Source organism: Scyliorhinus torazame, chromosome 10 (genome assembly GCF_047496885.1).
Source record: "Scyliorhinus torazame isolate Kashiwa2021f chromosome 10, sScyTor2.1, whole genome shotgun sequence".
Taxonomy (NCBI): Eukaryota; Metazoa; Chordata; class Chondrichthyes; order Carcharhiniformes; family Scyliorhinidae; genus Scyliorhinus; species Scyliorhinus torazame.
In genome coordinates, this window is record NC_092716.1 from 192,099,135 (window position 1) to 192,115,577 (window position 16,443).

Here is a 16,443-nt window from a genome sequence, read left to right on the forward strand (position 1 = left end):
TTTCTATTTTGTATTTCTTCCCAAGGGTTCTCTTATCTTACAAAGTCTTTCAGGTTCATTTACTTTTCCTGGACAACTCAAAAGGTACACCATTGCTCTCTGGAATTCATTCCGATTTCTCTTCAGTGTTCCAGCTATTTGCAAAGGTACAAGATTTCACAGGGGTTCTTTGGTTACCTTTTGGTTAAATGACCCTCCAATTTTAAAAAAAGTGGCTTAAAAGTGCACATTCTTAAAAGACACATCCACGTGTCTGCGTGGGTTTTGCTCTCACAACCCAAAAATGTGCAGAGTAGGTGGATTGGCCACACTAAATTGCCCCTTAATTGGAAAAAATAATTGGGTAATCTAAATTTTGAAAAGGTGACTTAAAACATCAGAAAATGGGCAAGCACGGTGGCGCAGTGGATAGCATTGCTGCCTCATGGCACCTGTCCATGTGGAGCTTGCACATTCTCCCCGTGCCTGTGTGAGTCTCCCCCCACCCCCCCCCCCCTCCCCAACCCAAAAAAATGTGCAGGGTGGGTGAATTGGCGACGCTAAATTGCCCCTTCATTGGAAAAAAATAATTGGGTAATCTAAATTTTTTTTTTAAAATCAAGAAAATACCTTTGATTTTCAAGAGTCCACTGGAATGGTTTCACACCACACCCAAGCTGATTACATCCAAACCTCCAACGGCAATAAGGTTAACGTTCTATCACGGAGGTTTTTTTAGCTTCCAGTTAAGAAGTCTTCCAATCATTTTCCTCTTTCCTACTTTGTCTTGTACCATTTCCCAGTCGGCGACGCATCATGGATGACAGATCTAGCATTTACTCTACTTCAGGTGTAAGTCTGGCGTTATCTCTCTACTTTCAAGGAGCAATACATGCTGCATAAGACCCGTAGCTGACACAGTCTCTTAGCTGCTTTTTCAAACACTAACCAGTATTAATCACTGGCTAGGCCCTAACCAAATTCACAAAAATAATCTGACTAAATCCTACCCATCTCCACGATAATGTGAGATGGCCAGTACCAAGGTAGAAATGCAAATTCACTACCTTTTGATTCCAAACCTGTCCTTATTCCGGGAAAGCATGTGAATAATTTATACTTTACTGGAATAACTGCAAAGTACATGCCTCCAATTCTTTAGCTCAGTATGCCCATCTGCCGTTTGTTGACTGCACCTTTCTGGCTAGTAACCTTTATATCAAAATGGCGCCGACCCTTTAAATGTCATAAACTCCAAGCTTGTTTGAATTTCATTTAGTTCACGATTGATTTTACTAGTTTGTCGGCCCGATAAGCCCATTTTCCACAATTAATACTTTAATTCCTACATTAAAGTTATATTTTGAAACACATGAATTACGAACTAGATGTTTGCAACAACAGAGTTGGCTTGTACGGGCAGCTCAGATAAAAAGCAGAAATGGTGAAACTTGACCTGGTACCTGAGGACAGCAGCACTTCCTCCTCCTCTTCCAACACCACACTTTGCATGCAATCCAACTCCCACTTGTGCACCTTGGTTATCCACAGAGCCGGGACCAGGACATTATATCTCGAGCTTGAAGACAAAACAGAATACAAGCAGGTGTGAAAGAGAGAGCAGAATAAGGCGGAGTGAAATTCAGCATTTTCTTTGGATTAGATTCTCGGTTATGAGGGAATCCAGAACAAAAGAGCACAGTCTTAAAATTAGAGCCAGACCCATTAGGGAGCGATGCCACAAAGCAAAAGAAAGTGGAAATCTGGAACCTTCTCTCCCAATACATCTGGGGGTCAAGACTGAGATTGATGGTGTCACGATCTCATTGGGGGCCAAGGAATGTGTTCTATAAGATTCCCTGCCTTTACCACAGAGTATGACCTCCCTCTGTAATTGGGGGTGGAATTTCCCCCTAAACAAGTAATTATTGTGTTTTTTAAAAAAATGTTCCAATAAAGGGCCTATTTAGTGCGGCCAATTCACCTACCCTGCGCATCTTTTGGGTTGTGTGGGTGAGACCCACGCAGACATGTGGAGAATGTGCAAACTCCACATGGATGGTGACCCGGGGCCGGGAGCGAACCCAAGTCCTCAGCGCCGTGAAGCAGCAGTGCTAGCCACTGCTCCACCATGCCACCTTATAATTATTGTGTATATTGTAATAAACCTTTGTTCATTCCGATCCTACCATGTGTTCCTGCGTCTCTTCCGTTGAATTCTACACTGGGTGGATGGAGCTGCTGCAGTCATTGTGCAGTATATCACCAGCCCACTGCGTCTAGGCCCAGAGAGGCATCGAACGGAGAGATGCCACACATCGTAAAGCTTGAACAGTTCGATGCTGGTACCAATGACTGGACTCAGTACGTCAAACAGGTACAGTAGTTTTTCGATCTAATGCCAATTGTTGGGGATGAGCGACAAACCGTTATCCTACTGGCCGCAGTCGGGGGACCCACATATGCGCTCAACGAAAGGCTCACCCACCTGGACAGGCAGGCGGACTCTTTTGTTGTGTTGGTCAAGGCTCATCTAAAGCCGCAGCCCTCAGTAATGGTCCACCTGTTCTGTTTCCATACAGCCTCGCAGGCCCAAGGGGACTCCAAAGGCAATTGTTTGGCGCTTGAGAACGTTCGCCACCTCATGCGAGTTCAATACCCGTGTCTGAATCATTACGCAACCATTTCATCTGTGAACTCAAATCGCACACCGGATGGCCGACGGATCGAAGCATCTACTTTTACTACAAGACCTCTGCAATGGACACCCGAGGGTATCCAAGGTGCTTGCTTGCAGCTACGCTTTATGGCCCATGATAAGACTCGGACATCGAGAAGGTAGCCCAACGTTCTGGCCCTTGCCAGGAGAACCAGAGGGGCCCCACCTGCTGCTCCGATGCACTCTTGGGAACATAGGAACTAGGAGCAGAAGTAGGAAATTCAATTCTTCGAGCGTGCTCCAGCCAGGGAGTGGCATGGAAAACCTTGGTGCCACATCCACATAGACTTCGCCGGCCCATTCCAGGGGGCGACGTTCCTCATAAGGGTGGAAGCTAACTCAAAGTGGCTCAAGGTCCACAAGGTACAGAGTGTGACCACGAAGATGACCGTAGACAGGCTGAGGCATATGTTCCATACCCATGGAATCTCCAAAGTGTTGGTGTCCGATAACGGCGTAGTTTTCACAAGCAGGGAGTTTGAGTCGTTCATGGCCTTGAACAGAATCCGACATATGCGGACTCCCCCTGATCACCCGGCCTCAAACAGGTCTTTACCCCCTCGGTATTTGGGTGTGGGGTTTCCCCTTGTCAGTATTAAAACCCCGACCTGTGGGTGGCCCATCGGGGAGAGGAGTTGTTGTATTGTAATTATTGTGTATACCGTAATACCCTTGTTCATTCCTATCTCACCGTGTGTTCCTGTCTCTTCCGTTGGATTCCATAGATAGGCTTTTGCTTTGGAAGATCTCGGGGGTTGGGTGGAATGGAGGAGGGGGGGGGGGGGGGGGGGGGGGAGATGCTCTAAAGCACAGGCAAGAAAATTAGGCTGAGGTGAAGGTCAGCTATTGTCTAACTGAATGGTGAAAGGGGCCTGAGGAGCTAAATGGCTGGCCTGTTCCTATTCTCCCAATGTCCCACCCACTTTCCATTGCTTCCCCCACTGGCACCAAACCTTTTACCTGTCTTGGTCCAATTCTCTGAATCTCTGCCTTGCTCCATGTCTCTCATCTCCTTTGAAACTCTTGAAACCTTTCTTTCTGACCAAGGCTTCACTCATCTCAGCCAATCCTGTTGTCGTAACTTTGTCTGAAGTGTGATGTAAACTTTGTCCAGCCAATCAGCCCTGATCACAACTAATTCAGTTTTTCTTTTTCCTCCTGTTGTAAAATGTCTCACAGTAAAAGGCTGCACACAACAGATTATTGTCAAAGTCCAATGGGGTACAAATCAGACCTCATGTACTGCAAGGGCCAATTTTTCTGATGAATAGGTGTCTCCAGGAAGACTGGGAAATGGGGCTCTGGGAGAGGTGGATATTGGGGAGTGGGGAGACTGGAGAAAGAGGTCCGATGGAACAGCCGAGGAGCAGAAAGGTTCCCACTGGTCACCGTCAGCAAAGCCCTGTATGCTGCATACCCACCATGCCACCACCCCTCCCCCATAACACAAGAAAATCACCTGATGGCCGCTGGTGACAAGGCAAATGGATTGAAACTGAAGGTTTCTGACAGGTGAGCTGCCAGTTGGCAAAACCTTTGGGGCCTGGGATCATCCCATATGAATATCTCGGCCAATGGCTTTCACACTGGGTGGGCGCCAGGTGACTTTGCCTTGATCAAGAGCGGGGAGTTTGAAAAAAATATTTAAGTATTGCATACTAAAGCTCAAAGAAAGGGTGCCAAAATACAAGCTCAGATCCCACCTGGAAGTGGAGAATAATTTACGAGTTTCATTTTCAAACATACTCTGATAGAACTGCTCTGCAGCGCGAAGCAGGCACACCCATCTCACTGATATCTTTAAATAAATAGCTGTTTCCTTAAAAATATTTATTAAAGCACTCTTTACATGCAGAATGTCATAATTATAATTGATTTGGGTAGAGGGGGGTAGTCTTTGATTAATCTAATTGAAAAGGGTCTTTCCAGCAAATAAATGTGTCAGCCACAGTTCCAGGCCAACCTCGCCAGCAAAATTTCTTTTTTTTGGCAGGGTGCCATCTGAAACCGGTACAAAACCCAACAGTTGCCTTGGGCGCATCAGCATGTCTTTGAATGATGCAGCAAGGTGGGAGAAATTCAGCAATTCGTGCATGTGCTGACTCCTTGAATGAAGAAATCTCTCTCCACGATCCATTTGGGATAAACAGACACTTAAAAAGGCACGGATTGATCAGGGATAGTCAGCAAGGTTTTGTTAGGGGAAGATCGTGCCTCACTGACTTAATAGAATATTTTGAGGAAGCAACAAGGAGGATCGATGAGGGTATTGCAGTAGATCTTGTCTACGTGGATTTCAGTAAGGCATTTGACACGGTCCCACATGGCAGACTGGTCAGAAAAGTGAGATCTCATGGAATACAGGGGAAGGTGGAAGATTGGATCCAAAACTGGCTCCGTGACAGGAAACAAAGGGTAATTAATGATCGGTGGATGTTTTGGGGAATGGAAAATATTTTCCAGTGGTGTTCCACAGGGCTCAGTGTTAGGGAAATTGGCAGATGACACAAAAGTTGATAGTAAAGAGGATAGCTGTCGACTCCGGAATTCCATTAATGGTTCGGTTGAGTGGGTAGAGAAATAGCAAATGGAATTCAGTCCAGTGTGATTTAAAAAAAAAAATTGTTCATGGGATGTGGCTGGCCCTCCATTTGTTGTCCATCCCTAATTGCCCTCGAACTGATTGTCTCGCTAGGCTATTTCAGAGGGGAAGTTATTGCTGTGGATCTGGAGTCACATGTAGACCAGAACAGATAAGGATGCTAGATTTTGTTTCCCAAAGGACATAACAAAACTCATCAGGTTCACTAATGAAAATTGACAATGGTTTCACGGTCACCATTTGACCTTAAATTCCAGATTTTTATTGAAGTCAATTTTCACCATCTGCTATGATGGGATTTGAACCCTATTAGATCCCTACAGAGGACCCAGTGGTGACCCTGGCTCTCTGGCTTACTAGTCCAGTGACAGTACTACTACGCCACAGCCTCCCCTAGGTAATGCATTTTGGTAGCAAGGGAATACTCAATACAAAGGAGATATTGAGGGAGGCTGAGGAAATGAGAGACCACGGGGTGCATCTCCATAGATCCTTGAAGGTGGCAGGACAGGTAAATAAGGTGGTCAAAAAAGCATATGGAATGATTTTCCTTATTGGATGAAGTATTGAATACTAAAGCAGGGATGTAATGATGGACTGTATAAAATGCTGGTTAAGCCACATCTGGAATTTTGAAGTCCTGGTCACTGCATTACAGGAAGGACATAATTACTCTGGAGAGAGTGCAGAGGAGATTTACAAGAATGTTGCCAGGACTTGAAAATTGCAGCTATGAGAAGAGATTGGATAGGCTAGGGTTGTTTCCTTAGAACAGAGGAGGCTAAGGGGTGACCAAATTGATGTGTACAAAATTGAGAGTGGCCTAGACAGGATAGGCAGGAAAGATTTGGCTCCCCTGGCTGAGGGATCAATTACCAGGGGGCATTGAATAAAGGCGATTAGTAGAAGGATTAGAGGGGGCATGAGGAAAAATCTTTACACCCCAAGGGTGGTGGGTATCTGTTATTCACAACCTCAGTTGGAGGTTGGAGCTGAAATGCTGAACTCATTTAATAGGTATCTGAATCTACATCTGATGTGCTGTAACCTGCAAGGCTACGGACCAGGTGCTGGAAAATGGGATTAAAATGAGTGACTAGTATCTTTTTTCTCTTTTTTGGCTGATGCAGACTCAATGGGCTGAATGGCCTCTTTCTTCACCTTCATTTTTATGTGTTTCTATGGGACAAAGTTAGGATCCCGTGGGAAACTTTTATTGGCGGCACTACGAATCGGAACCGGATTTGATTGCTACCTAAACCGTATCTACACTCCTCTAACTCTGCCCCTCTGCATTACCAACTTTAATTGCACCTTCATTGGCTCTACCAACAGAGCTGTCTGGGCCTTAAGCTCTGGAATTCCCTCCCTAAAACTCTCCAACACTCTCTCCTCCTTTAAGACGCTTCTTAACACTTACCACCGACCAAGGTTTTGGTCCTGATATCGCCTTCTTTGGCTTGGTGTCAATTTCTGTGTTCCTGTGAATCTCCTAGAGATACTTTTACTAAGTTAAAGGTGCTATATAAAGGCAAGGTGAGGATTGTTGCCAGGCACTTACGTGACAGCAAGTTTACAGGGGATTTCTAATTTAAAGCCTATTCCACTGGAGAAAATAGCACAGTGTGGTGCCCTTCACAAAAGAAAACCCCTCTTGCATTATTGTGATTCACACTAAATGGTTTCCATTTACCTCATCGGACAGTAATTGCAGCAAGGTCAAATTTAAAGTGGAACACCAGGAGAGGCGGGAGGTGAAACCCTGTAAATTGCTCCTTTGACAGCACAACACAAGAGAAGTTTTTTAATTCAGAGTCTTGAACGTCTCCGGTGACGTGCTGATTGCTATCGACTTGGGAAACATTTACTCTGTCTCCAGTTCTACCACCGTCAATATCCCATCTCAATGAAAAGTTTTGAATTTGTATTGAATATGTAACAAAGCTCCTGCTGAGTATCATCGCTGCAACAAAGCACAATGTCGACTTTGTTCCATTTGATGAGATTTCTGTTTTTAAAAAAATAAACTTCAAGAAAGCCAATAGCAGGCACTCGGCTGTCCTGCTGTCACTGCCACTTGCACACTTAAATGTGATCGTGGCCCAGATATTCCGTGGTCTTGAGGAGTTGGGGTCGTCTCTGATTGGGCGGCACGGTAGCACCGTGTTTAGCACTGTTGCTTCACAGCGCCAGGGTCCCAGGTTCGATTCCCGGCTTGGGTCACTGTCTGTGCAGAGGCTGCACATTCTTCCTGTGTCTGCGTGGCTTTCCTCCAGGTGCTCCGGTTTCTTCCCACAAGTCCCGAAAGACGTGCTGTTAGATGAATTGGACATTCTGAATTCTTCCTCTGTGTACCCGAACAGGCGCCGGAATGTGGCGACTAGGGGTTTTTCACAGTAACTTCATTGCAGTGTTAATGCTAGCCTACTCGTGCTAATAATAAAGATTATGATTATTAAAGGAGTCATCTACACTGGCCCATTGAAACTATGGAAGACTGAATGACCCCTGGCCCCCTTGCGTCAGATTGCACATAGCAGGACACACGTCTTATTATATTTCCATCACCTCCATCCCTCCAATCTGTCAATATTTTCCTACCTCCATCTTTCAGATGACACTTTGAACCGTGGCCCCCATTTGTAGGTTGGACTTAAAAACAGCTAGACCTCACAGCTGGGTGCTGTAATATGGCTCAATTTAAGTCACTGTGTCCCTGGATAAATGCCATGTCTCTTCCAGCCACAAAACCTTCCAGGTCCCTGCACTTCTCTAATCCTGGACTCTTGCGCATTGTCCACTTCTTTCACCCCACTATTGGTGTCCATGCCTTTAGTTACCTGGGCCTAGGTGGAATGCTCTTTCAGAGGGTAGGTGCAGACTCGATGGGCCAAATGGCCTCTTTCTGTACTTCAGTGATTCTATGAAAAGTAAAGGGAGAGCTCTGGGTGTCCTTGTATGAATCACAAAAAGTACAATAAGTAATTAGGAAGGCAAATGGAATGTTGGCCTTTATTGCAAGAGGGGTGGAATATAGATTGTAGGGAAGTCTTTCTACAACTGCACTTGGCATTGTTGAGACTGCACCTGGAGAACCGTGTATAGTTTTGGTCTTGTTTACTTAAAGAAGGATTTACTTGCATTGGAAGCAGTTCAGAAAAGGTTCACAAGGCTGATTCCAATGAGGAAAGGTTGAACAGGTTGGGCCTATACCCATTGGAGTTTCGAAGAATGAGAGATGATCTTATTCAAACATAGAAGATTCTGAGGGGACTTGTCTGAAGATGCTCCTGTGAACCGACTTTGAACATTTTTCCTGTGTTATTAGAGGAGCTGCTTAAATGCAGATTGTTACTGATGGGCGTTAGGGTATGGTGATTGAGATGAAATTCTGGAGTTATTTAAGAAACAGTTGCAAGCCAAAATACCAACACTGCGTTTACCAGCACTTGGCTATACATCAACTTCTTCTCAATAGCCATTTTTTGGGGCAAAATTTTCTCAGCTTGATTAAACCTGCTGACAGTTGTCGGATGCTTTGAGCTGCCATCAGCTCGTCACAAAATTGCATTCTCATAGCTGCGCGTTACTCATTACTCTGTCAGCAGTTCAATGACTTGGCTTCACTGGGCTCTCGGACTTCAATATTCCAAAAGAAGAACATTGTACCAGAAAAGTTCACATACTCCCTCAGGGCCAGTGTCATCCATGGTATATAAAGCAGCTTGTGAGGCGGAAACGTCCAAGGTCCATTGCGTTCTCCTTCTATCATCCTGGTAGTCACAGGATCCAACAAAGTTGTTGACTAATCACAGCGATTAGTCTCTTATCGATCAGTCTACATAACAGACCCAAACATGACGAGAGGGAAAATCCTGTGGTTGAGAGCTTTGGGAACCATAGCTCAAAAGTTGCTGTCTGAATCATAGAATCGCAACACATAAGGAAGTCATTCAGCCCATTCCATGTGTGTTGGCTCTTTGAAAGATTTATTCCAGTAGTCCACTTCATTACTCTTTTCCCATTATCCCTTCTTTATTTTTTTCTTCTAGTACTTATCCAATTCCCTTTCTAAAGTTATTGCTGAATCTGCTTCCATCGCCATTTCAGGCATTACATTCCAGACAATTAGAACTTAAGGATAAAATAAATTTTCATGTCTCCTCTGATTATTGTGAATTACCTTGGACGGGATTCTCCAACCCCCCGCTGGGTCGGAGAATCGCTGGGGGGCAGCGTGAATCCCGCCCCCGCCGGCTGCCGAATTCTCAGGCGCAAGAGATTTGGCGGGGGCGGGAATCGCGCCGCGCCGGTAGGCCGTCGCTGGCAGCAGCCCCCCCCCGGCGATTTTCCGGCCCGCAATGGGCTGAGTGGCCGCCCGTTTTTTGCCAGTCCCGCCGGCGTAAATTAGAGTAGGTCCTTACCGGCGGGACCTGGCGGCGCAGGCGGCCTCTGGGGTTCTCGGGGAGGATCTGGCCCCGGGAGTTGCCCCCACGATGGCCTGGCCCGCGATCGGGGCCCACCGATCCGCGGGCGGGCCTGTGCCGTGGGGGCACTCTATTCTTCTGCACCGGGGGCTGTAGCGGTCCACCATGGCTGGTGCGGAGACAAAGCCCTCTGCGCATGCGCTGGGATGACACCAGCACACGCTGCCGCTCGCGCCAGCCGGCGGAGGCCCTTCGGCGCCGGTTGGCATGGCACCAAGCCCCTTCGCCGCCGGACGGCGTGGCGCAAACTACTCCGGGGCCGGCCTAGCCCCTGAAGGTGTGGAGGATTCCGCACCTTTGGGGCGGCCTGACGCCGGAGTGGTTCACGCCACTCCTTCCCACCGGAGTTGCCCGCCCTGCCGATTATGGCAGAATCCCGCCCCTTAAATCTGTGTCCTTTGGTTATTCACCTTCCTGCCCGTGGAAACAATTTAGCCCAATGTATTCTATCAAAACCCTCAAAATTTTGAATGCTTCTATTGAATCTTCCCTTAACCCACCCTGCTCTTAGAGAACAGAGGAACAGCCTCTTGAGCCTGTTCTCCCATTCACTGAGATATTGGTTGTTCTGCAGCCAATCCTCACATATCCACCTTTGCTCTGTATCCTTTACAGAGGCATGGTAGCACAGTGGGTAGCACTGTTGCTTCACAGCGCCAGGGTCCCAGGTTTGATTCCCAGCTTGGTCACTGTTTGTGCGCAGCCTGCACTTTCTCGCTGTGTCTGTGAGGGTTTCCTCCGGATGCTCCGGTTTCTTCCCACAAGTCACGAAAGATATGCTGTTTGGTAATTTGAACATTCTAAATTCTCCCTCCGTGTACCCGAACAGGCGCGGGAATGTGGCGACTAGGGGCTTTTCACGGTAACTTCATTGCAGTGTTAATGTAAGCCTACTTGTGACAATAAACATTATTATTTTAAAAAATAAATATTTTAATTCTCCTCCTTTTTCACATTTTCATCCAAATTTACACCCACCAACAAACAATCAATGGTTACAAATACAATGTCAATGCCCTGGCCAACAGTCCCTTCCTCCCACCAACCCTCAAAAGTTTAAATACAAACATCAAAGAAAAGGATTCAGGAATCCACCATCCACCCATACACAGTCACCAACAACATACACAGTCCACGCCCCCGGCTCAAGCCTCACATGTACCACCTTCAAAATTACCCTGAACACCTCCCTCCAATACCCCTCCAGCTTTGGACAGGACCAAAACATATGAACTTGGTTTGTGGGGCTCCTCCCTGCAACGTTCACAAACATCCTCTATCCCCTCAAAGTGTCGGCTCATCTTCGCCTTGATAATTATTATTATTAATGCCTTTGAATAACAAAAATCTATCAATTTCAGATTTAAAATTAACAACCGATCTAGCCTCAATTTCAAACTTGTACAGCCCTTTGGATATAAAAGTCTTTCCTAATTTCATTCCTGCCCCCAGTCCTAAACAGAAGAAATAGTTTCACACTATCAACTACTATACAGTACTTTCCCCTCAGGCGTGCTATGCTCACCACACAACATGTCTCAAATTATTCACATACAGTATCCCAAAATGTTACTTCTAGCAAGAAATTCATCTAAGTTGCATTTGGATGAATCAAAGCTCTTTCTTCCTCTTTCTCACTAATATTTCACAATACTTGCAAGTAAAGGCAGCACGACAGGCAGGTTTTACATATTCGGGTTAGGAATATGTAATAACAGGGCTGAGATCATTCTAGGTTGGGTGGTACGAACAGTTTGTGGAGTGGAAATGCAGTAAAACAGAACAAGAAGTCACACACCTAAAACAGATTCAAAAACAAAAAGTACTGGACAAGCTCAGCGGGTCTGAGAGCATCTGTGGAGAGAGACGGGAGCTAACATTTTGAGTCTGGTGGAGTCTTTGTCAAAGAGTCATTTGGACTCAAAGCATTAGCTCCCTTCTCTCGCCACTGATCCTGTCAGACCTGCTGAGATTATCGAGTATTTTCTGTTTTTGTTTCAGATTTCAGCATCTGCTTTTCCTTTTAATTTAGAGTATACAATTATTTTTTTTCCAATTAGGGGGCAATTTAATGTGGCCGATCCACCTAAACTGCACATTTTTTGGATTGTGGGGGTGAGACCCATGCAGACACAGGGAGAATGTGTAAACTCCACATGGAAAGTGACCCAGGGCCGGAATCGAACCTGGGACCTTGGCCACGTGAGGCAACAGTGCTAACCACTGTGCCGCCATCTAATTTTCTTTTACATAAAATAGTAATTTATCTCATTGCTGTTTGTAGGACCTTGCTCCGCACAAATTGACTGTTGTGTACCCCACATTGTTACTGTGCCTTTGTTTCAGAAGAAATGTATGTCATTGGCTGAGGTGCACTTTGGAATGTGAGGTCGTCAAAATTGCTTTATAAATGCTGGTTTATTTTATAGAAAGAGAGCTGGGGTTGGAGTGAAGAGCTTTAAGAGGCTCCACAGACCAGGGTAATGCTCTGGGGACCCGGGTTAAAATCCCCCCACGGCAGATGATGGAATTTCAATTCAATAAAAATCTGGAATTAAAAGTCTATTGGTCATGAAACCGTTGACAATTGTTGTAAAAACTCACCTGGTTCACTAATGTCCTTCAGGGAAGGAAATCTGCCATCCTTACCTGGGCTGGCCTACATGTGACTCCAGATCCACAGCAATGTAGTTAACTCTTAAATGCCCTCTGAAATGGCCTAGCAAGCCAGCCAGTTCAAGGGTAATTAGGGATGGGCAAGAAATGCTGGTTTGACCAGCGACTCCCACATCCCATGAAAGAATTTTTAAAAAGCAAAACAGCTGAGGAATGATTAGCAGCCTTGGATCAATTTTTATGGATTGTTGTGGACCTTACCTCCTGCTAAAAAGTTAATGGGGAACCCGCCCAAGGGAAGAATGGCTGAGCTGTTGTCATTTTATGACCGATTGGCAGATAATGGGCGCTATTCCCCGCCGGGTGGGAGAATCGCCAGGGCGCTGCGCGAATCGCGCCCCACACGCGATTCTCCCACCCCCCGGAAACCAGCGGCGCGCGATTCGCACCGGGCCGCTCGGAGAACCGGCGAGCGGCGATTCTCCGGCCCAGATGGGCCAAGCGGCCGCTACGACACGAAAAGGTTCCCGCCGGCGCCGTCCACCCCTGGTCGCTGCTGGCGGGAACTCTGCGGGAACGCTGGGGGGCGGGTGGGGGGCTCAGCGTGCAACAAATCCAAGAAAAGAGCAGGGAGAAGCATCAACCTCTGTACATGACCACCTTCAATCACACAAAGGCCTTTGAATCTGTCAACTGTGAGGGACTGTGGAACATAGGACAACACGCTGACGTCAGGAGGAGATGGTACTGGGACAACACGCTGACATCTGGACGATAGGGTACTGGGATAGCGTCCTGATGTCAGGAGGAGACGGTACTGGGACAGCGTGCTGCGTCACGTGGAGACGGTACTGGGACAGTGTGCTGACGTCAGGAGGAGACGGTACTGGGACAGCGTGCTGACGTCACGTGCAGACGGTACTGGGACAGCGTGCTGACATCAGGACGAGACGGTACTGGGACAGTGTGCTGACGTCAGGAGGAGACGGTACTGGGATAGCGTGCTGACATCAGGACGAGACGGTACTGGGATAGCGTGCTGATGTCAGGACGAGACGGTACTGGGATAGTGTGCCGACGTCAGGAGGAGACGGTACTGGGACAGCGTGCTGACGTCAGGACGAGACGGTACTGGGACAGTGTGCTGACGCCTGGACGATACGGTACTGGGACAGCGTGCTGACATCAGGACGAGACGGTACTGGGATAGCGTGCTGACGTCAGGACGAGACGGTACTGGGATAGTGTGCCGACGTCAGGAGGAGATGGTACTGGAACAGCGTGCTGACGTCAGGACGAGACGGTACTGGGATAGCGTGCTGCCGTCAGGAGGAGACGGTACTGGGACAGCGTGCTGACGTCAGGAGGAGACAGTACTGGGACAGCGTGCTGACGTCAGGAGGAGACGGTACTGGGACAGCGCGCTGACGTCAGGACGAGGTGGCACTGGGATAGCGGCTGATGTCAGGACGAGGTGGTACTGGGATAGCGGCTGATGTCAGGTGGAGATGGTACTGGGACAACACGCTGACGTCAGAACGAGTCGGTACTGGGACAGTGTGCTGCCGTCAGGAGGAGACAGTACTGGAACAGCGTGCTGACGTCAGGAGGAGACGGTACTGGAATAGCGTGCTGACGTCAGGACGAGACGGTACTGGAATAGCGTGCTGACGTCAGGAGGAGACCGGACTGGGACAGCGTGCTGACGTCAGGAGGAGACGGTACTGGGATAGCGTGCCGACGTCAGGATGAGACGGTACTGGGATAGCGTGCAGACGTCAGGAGGAAACAGTACTGGGACAGCGTGCTGACGTCAGGAGGAGACGGTACTGGGACAGCGCGCTGACGTCAGGAGGAAACGGTACTGGGATAATGTGCTGACATCAGGAGACGGTACTGGGATAGCAGGCTGATGTCAGGACGAGAAGGAACTGGGACAGCAGGCTGACGTCTGGACGACAAGGTACTGGGACAGCAGGCTGACGTCAGGAGGAGACGGTACTGGGACAGCGTGCTGACGTCAGGAGGAAACGGTACTGGGACAGTGTGCTGACGTCAGGAGGAGACGGTACTGGGACAATGTGTTGACGTCAGGAGGAGACGGTACTGGGATAGCAGGCTGATGTCAGGACGAGAAGGTACTGGGACAGCACGCTGCCATCGGGTCCAGACTGTACTGGAACAGTGTGCTGACGTCAGGACGAGACGGTACTTGGACAGCGTGCTGACGTCACGTGGAGACGGTACTGGGACAGCGTGCTGATGTCAGGAGGAGACGGTACTGGGACAGCGTGCTGATGTCAGGAGGAGACAGTACTGGGACAGCGTGCTGATGTCAGGAGGAGACAGTACTGGGACAGCGTGTTGACGTCAGGAGACGGTACTGGGATAGCGTGCTGACGTCAGGACGAGACGGTACTGGGGTAGCGTGCTGACGTCAGGAGGAGACGGTACTGGGACAGTGCGCTGACGTCAGGACGAGACGGTACTGGGATAGCGTGCTGACGTCAGGAGGAGACGGTACTGGGACAGCGCGCTGACGTCAGGACGAGGTGGCACTGGGATAGCGGCTGATGTCAGGACGAGGTGGTACTGGGATAGCGGCTGATGTCAGGCGGAGATGGTACTGGGACAACACGCTGACGTCAGAACGAGTCGGTACTGGGACAGTGTGCTGCCGTCAGGAGGAGACGGTACTGGAACAGCGTGCTGCCGTCAGGAGGAGACGGTACTGGGACAGCGTGCTGACGTCAGGAGGAGACAGTACTGGGACAGTGCGCTGATGTCAGGAGGAGATGGTACTGGGACAATGTGCTGACGTCAGGAGGAGACGGTACTGGGACAATGTGTTGACATCAGGAGGAGACGGTACTGGGATAGCAGGCTGATGTCAGGACGAGACGGTACTGGGACAGCGTGCTGATGTCAGGAGGAGACGGTACTGGGACAGCGTGCTGATGTCAGGAGGAGACAGTACTGGGACAGCGTGCTGTTGTCAAGACGAGAAGGGACTGGGGCAGCACGCTGCCATCAGGTCCAGACTGTACTGGAACAGTGTGCTAACGTCAGGACGAGACGGTACTGGGACAGCGTGCTGACGTCACGTGGAGACGGTACTGGGACAGCGTGCTGATGTCAGGAGGAGACGGTACTGGGACAGCGTGCTGATGTCAGGAGGAGACAGTACTGGGACAGCGTGCTGACGTCAGGAGACGGTACTGGGGTAGCGTGCTGACGTCAGGACGAGACGGTACTGGGGTAGCGTGCTGACGTCAGGAGGAGACGGTACTGGGACAGTGCGCTGACGTCAGGACGAGACGGTACTGGGATAGCGTGCTGACGTCAGGAGGAGACGGTACTGGGACAGCGCGCTGACGTCAGAACGAGGTGGCACTGGGATAGCGGCTGATGTCAGGACGAGGTGGTACTGGGATAGCGGCTGATGTCAGGTGGAGATGGTACTGGGACAGTGCGCTGATGTCAGGAGGAGACGGTACTGGGACAGCGTGCTGACGTCAGGAGGAGACGGTACTGGGACAGCGTGCTGACGTCAGGAGGAGACAGTACTGGGACAGTGTGCTGCCGTCAGGAGGAGACGGTACTGGGACAGCGTGCTGACGTCAGGACGATGTGGTACTGGGACAGCGTGCTGATGTCAGGACGAGGTGATACTGGGATAGCGTGCTGACGTCAGGAGGAGAACGTACTGGGACAGCGTGCTGATGTCAGGAGGAGACGGTACTGGGATAGCGTGCCGACGTCAGGACGAGACGGTACTGGAATAGTGTGCTGACGTCAGGAGGAGACGGTACTGGGATAGCGTGCTGACGTCAGGAGGAGACGGTACTGGGACAGCGTGCTGACGTCAGGAGGAGACGGTACTGGGACAGCGTTCTGACGTCAGGACGTGACGGTACTGGGACAGCGTGCTGACGTCAGGAGGAGACGGTACTGGGACAGCGTTCTGACGTCAGGACGTGACGGTACTGGGACAGCGTGCTGACGTCAGGAGGAGACGGTACTGGGACAGTGTGCTGACG

General features: G+C 49.0%; 1 protein-coding gene across 6 annotated transcripts in view; it reads right to left on the reverse strand.

Moving 5' to 3' along the window:
• The window catches only part of LOC140384464 (TBC1 domain family member whacked), a 269,719-nt gene that overhangs the window by 92,095 nt on the left and 161,181 nt on the right, over positions 1 to 16,443 (reverse strand). For 4 of the 6 annotated variants that reach the window (XM_072466186.1, XM_072466189.1, XM_072466187.1 and 1 more), the window contains one exon: positions 1,443 to 1,558. In XM_072466186.1, the coding sequence (XP_072322287.1) occupies positions 1,443 to 1,558 (116 nt within the window). Of the gene's footprint in view, positions 1 to 1,435; positions 1,559 to 16,443 lie in introns of all 6 variants that reach the window. The other 2 variants (XR_011933059.1, XR_011933060.1) reach the window with 1 other exon arrangement.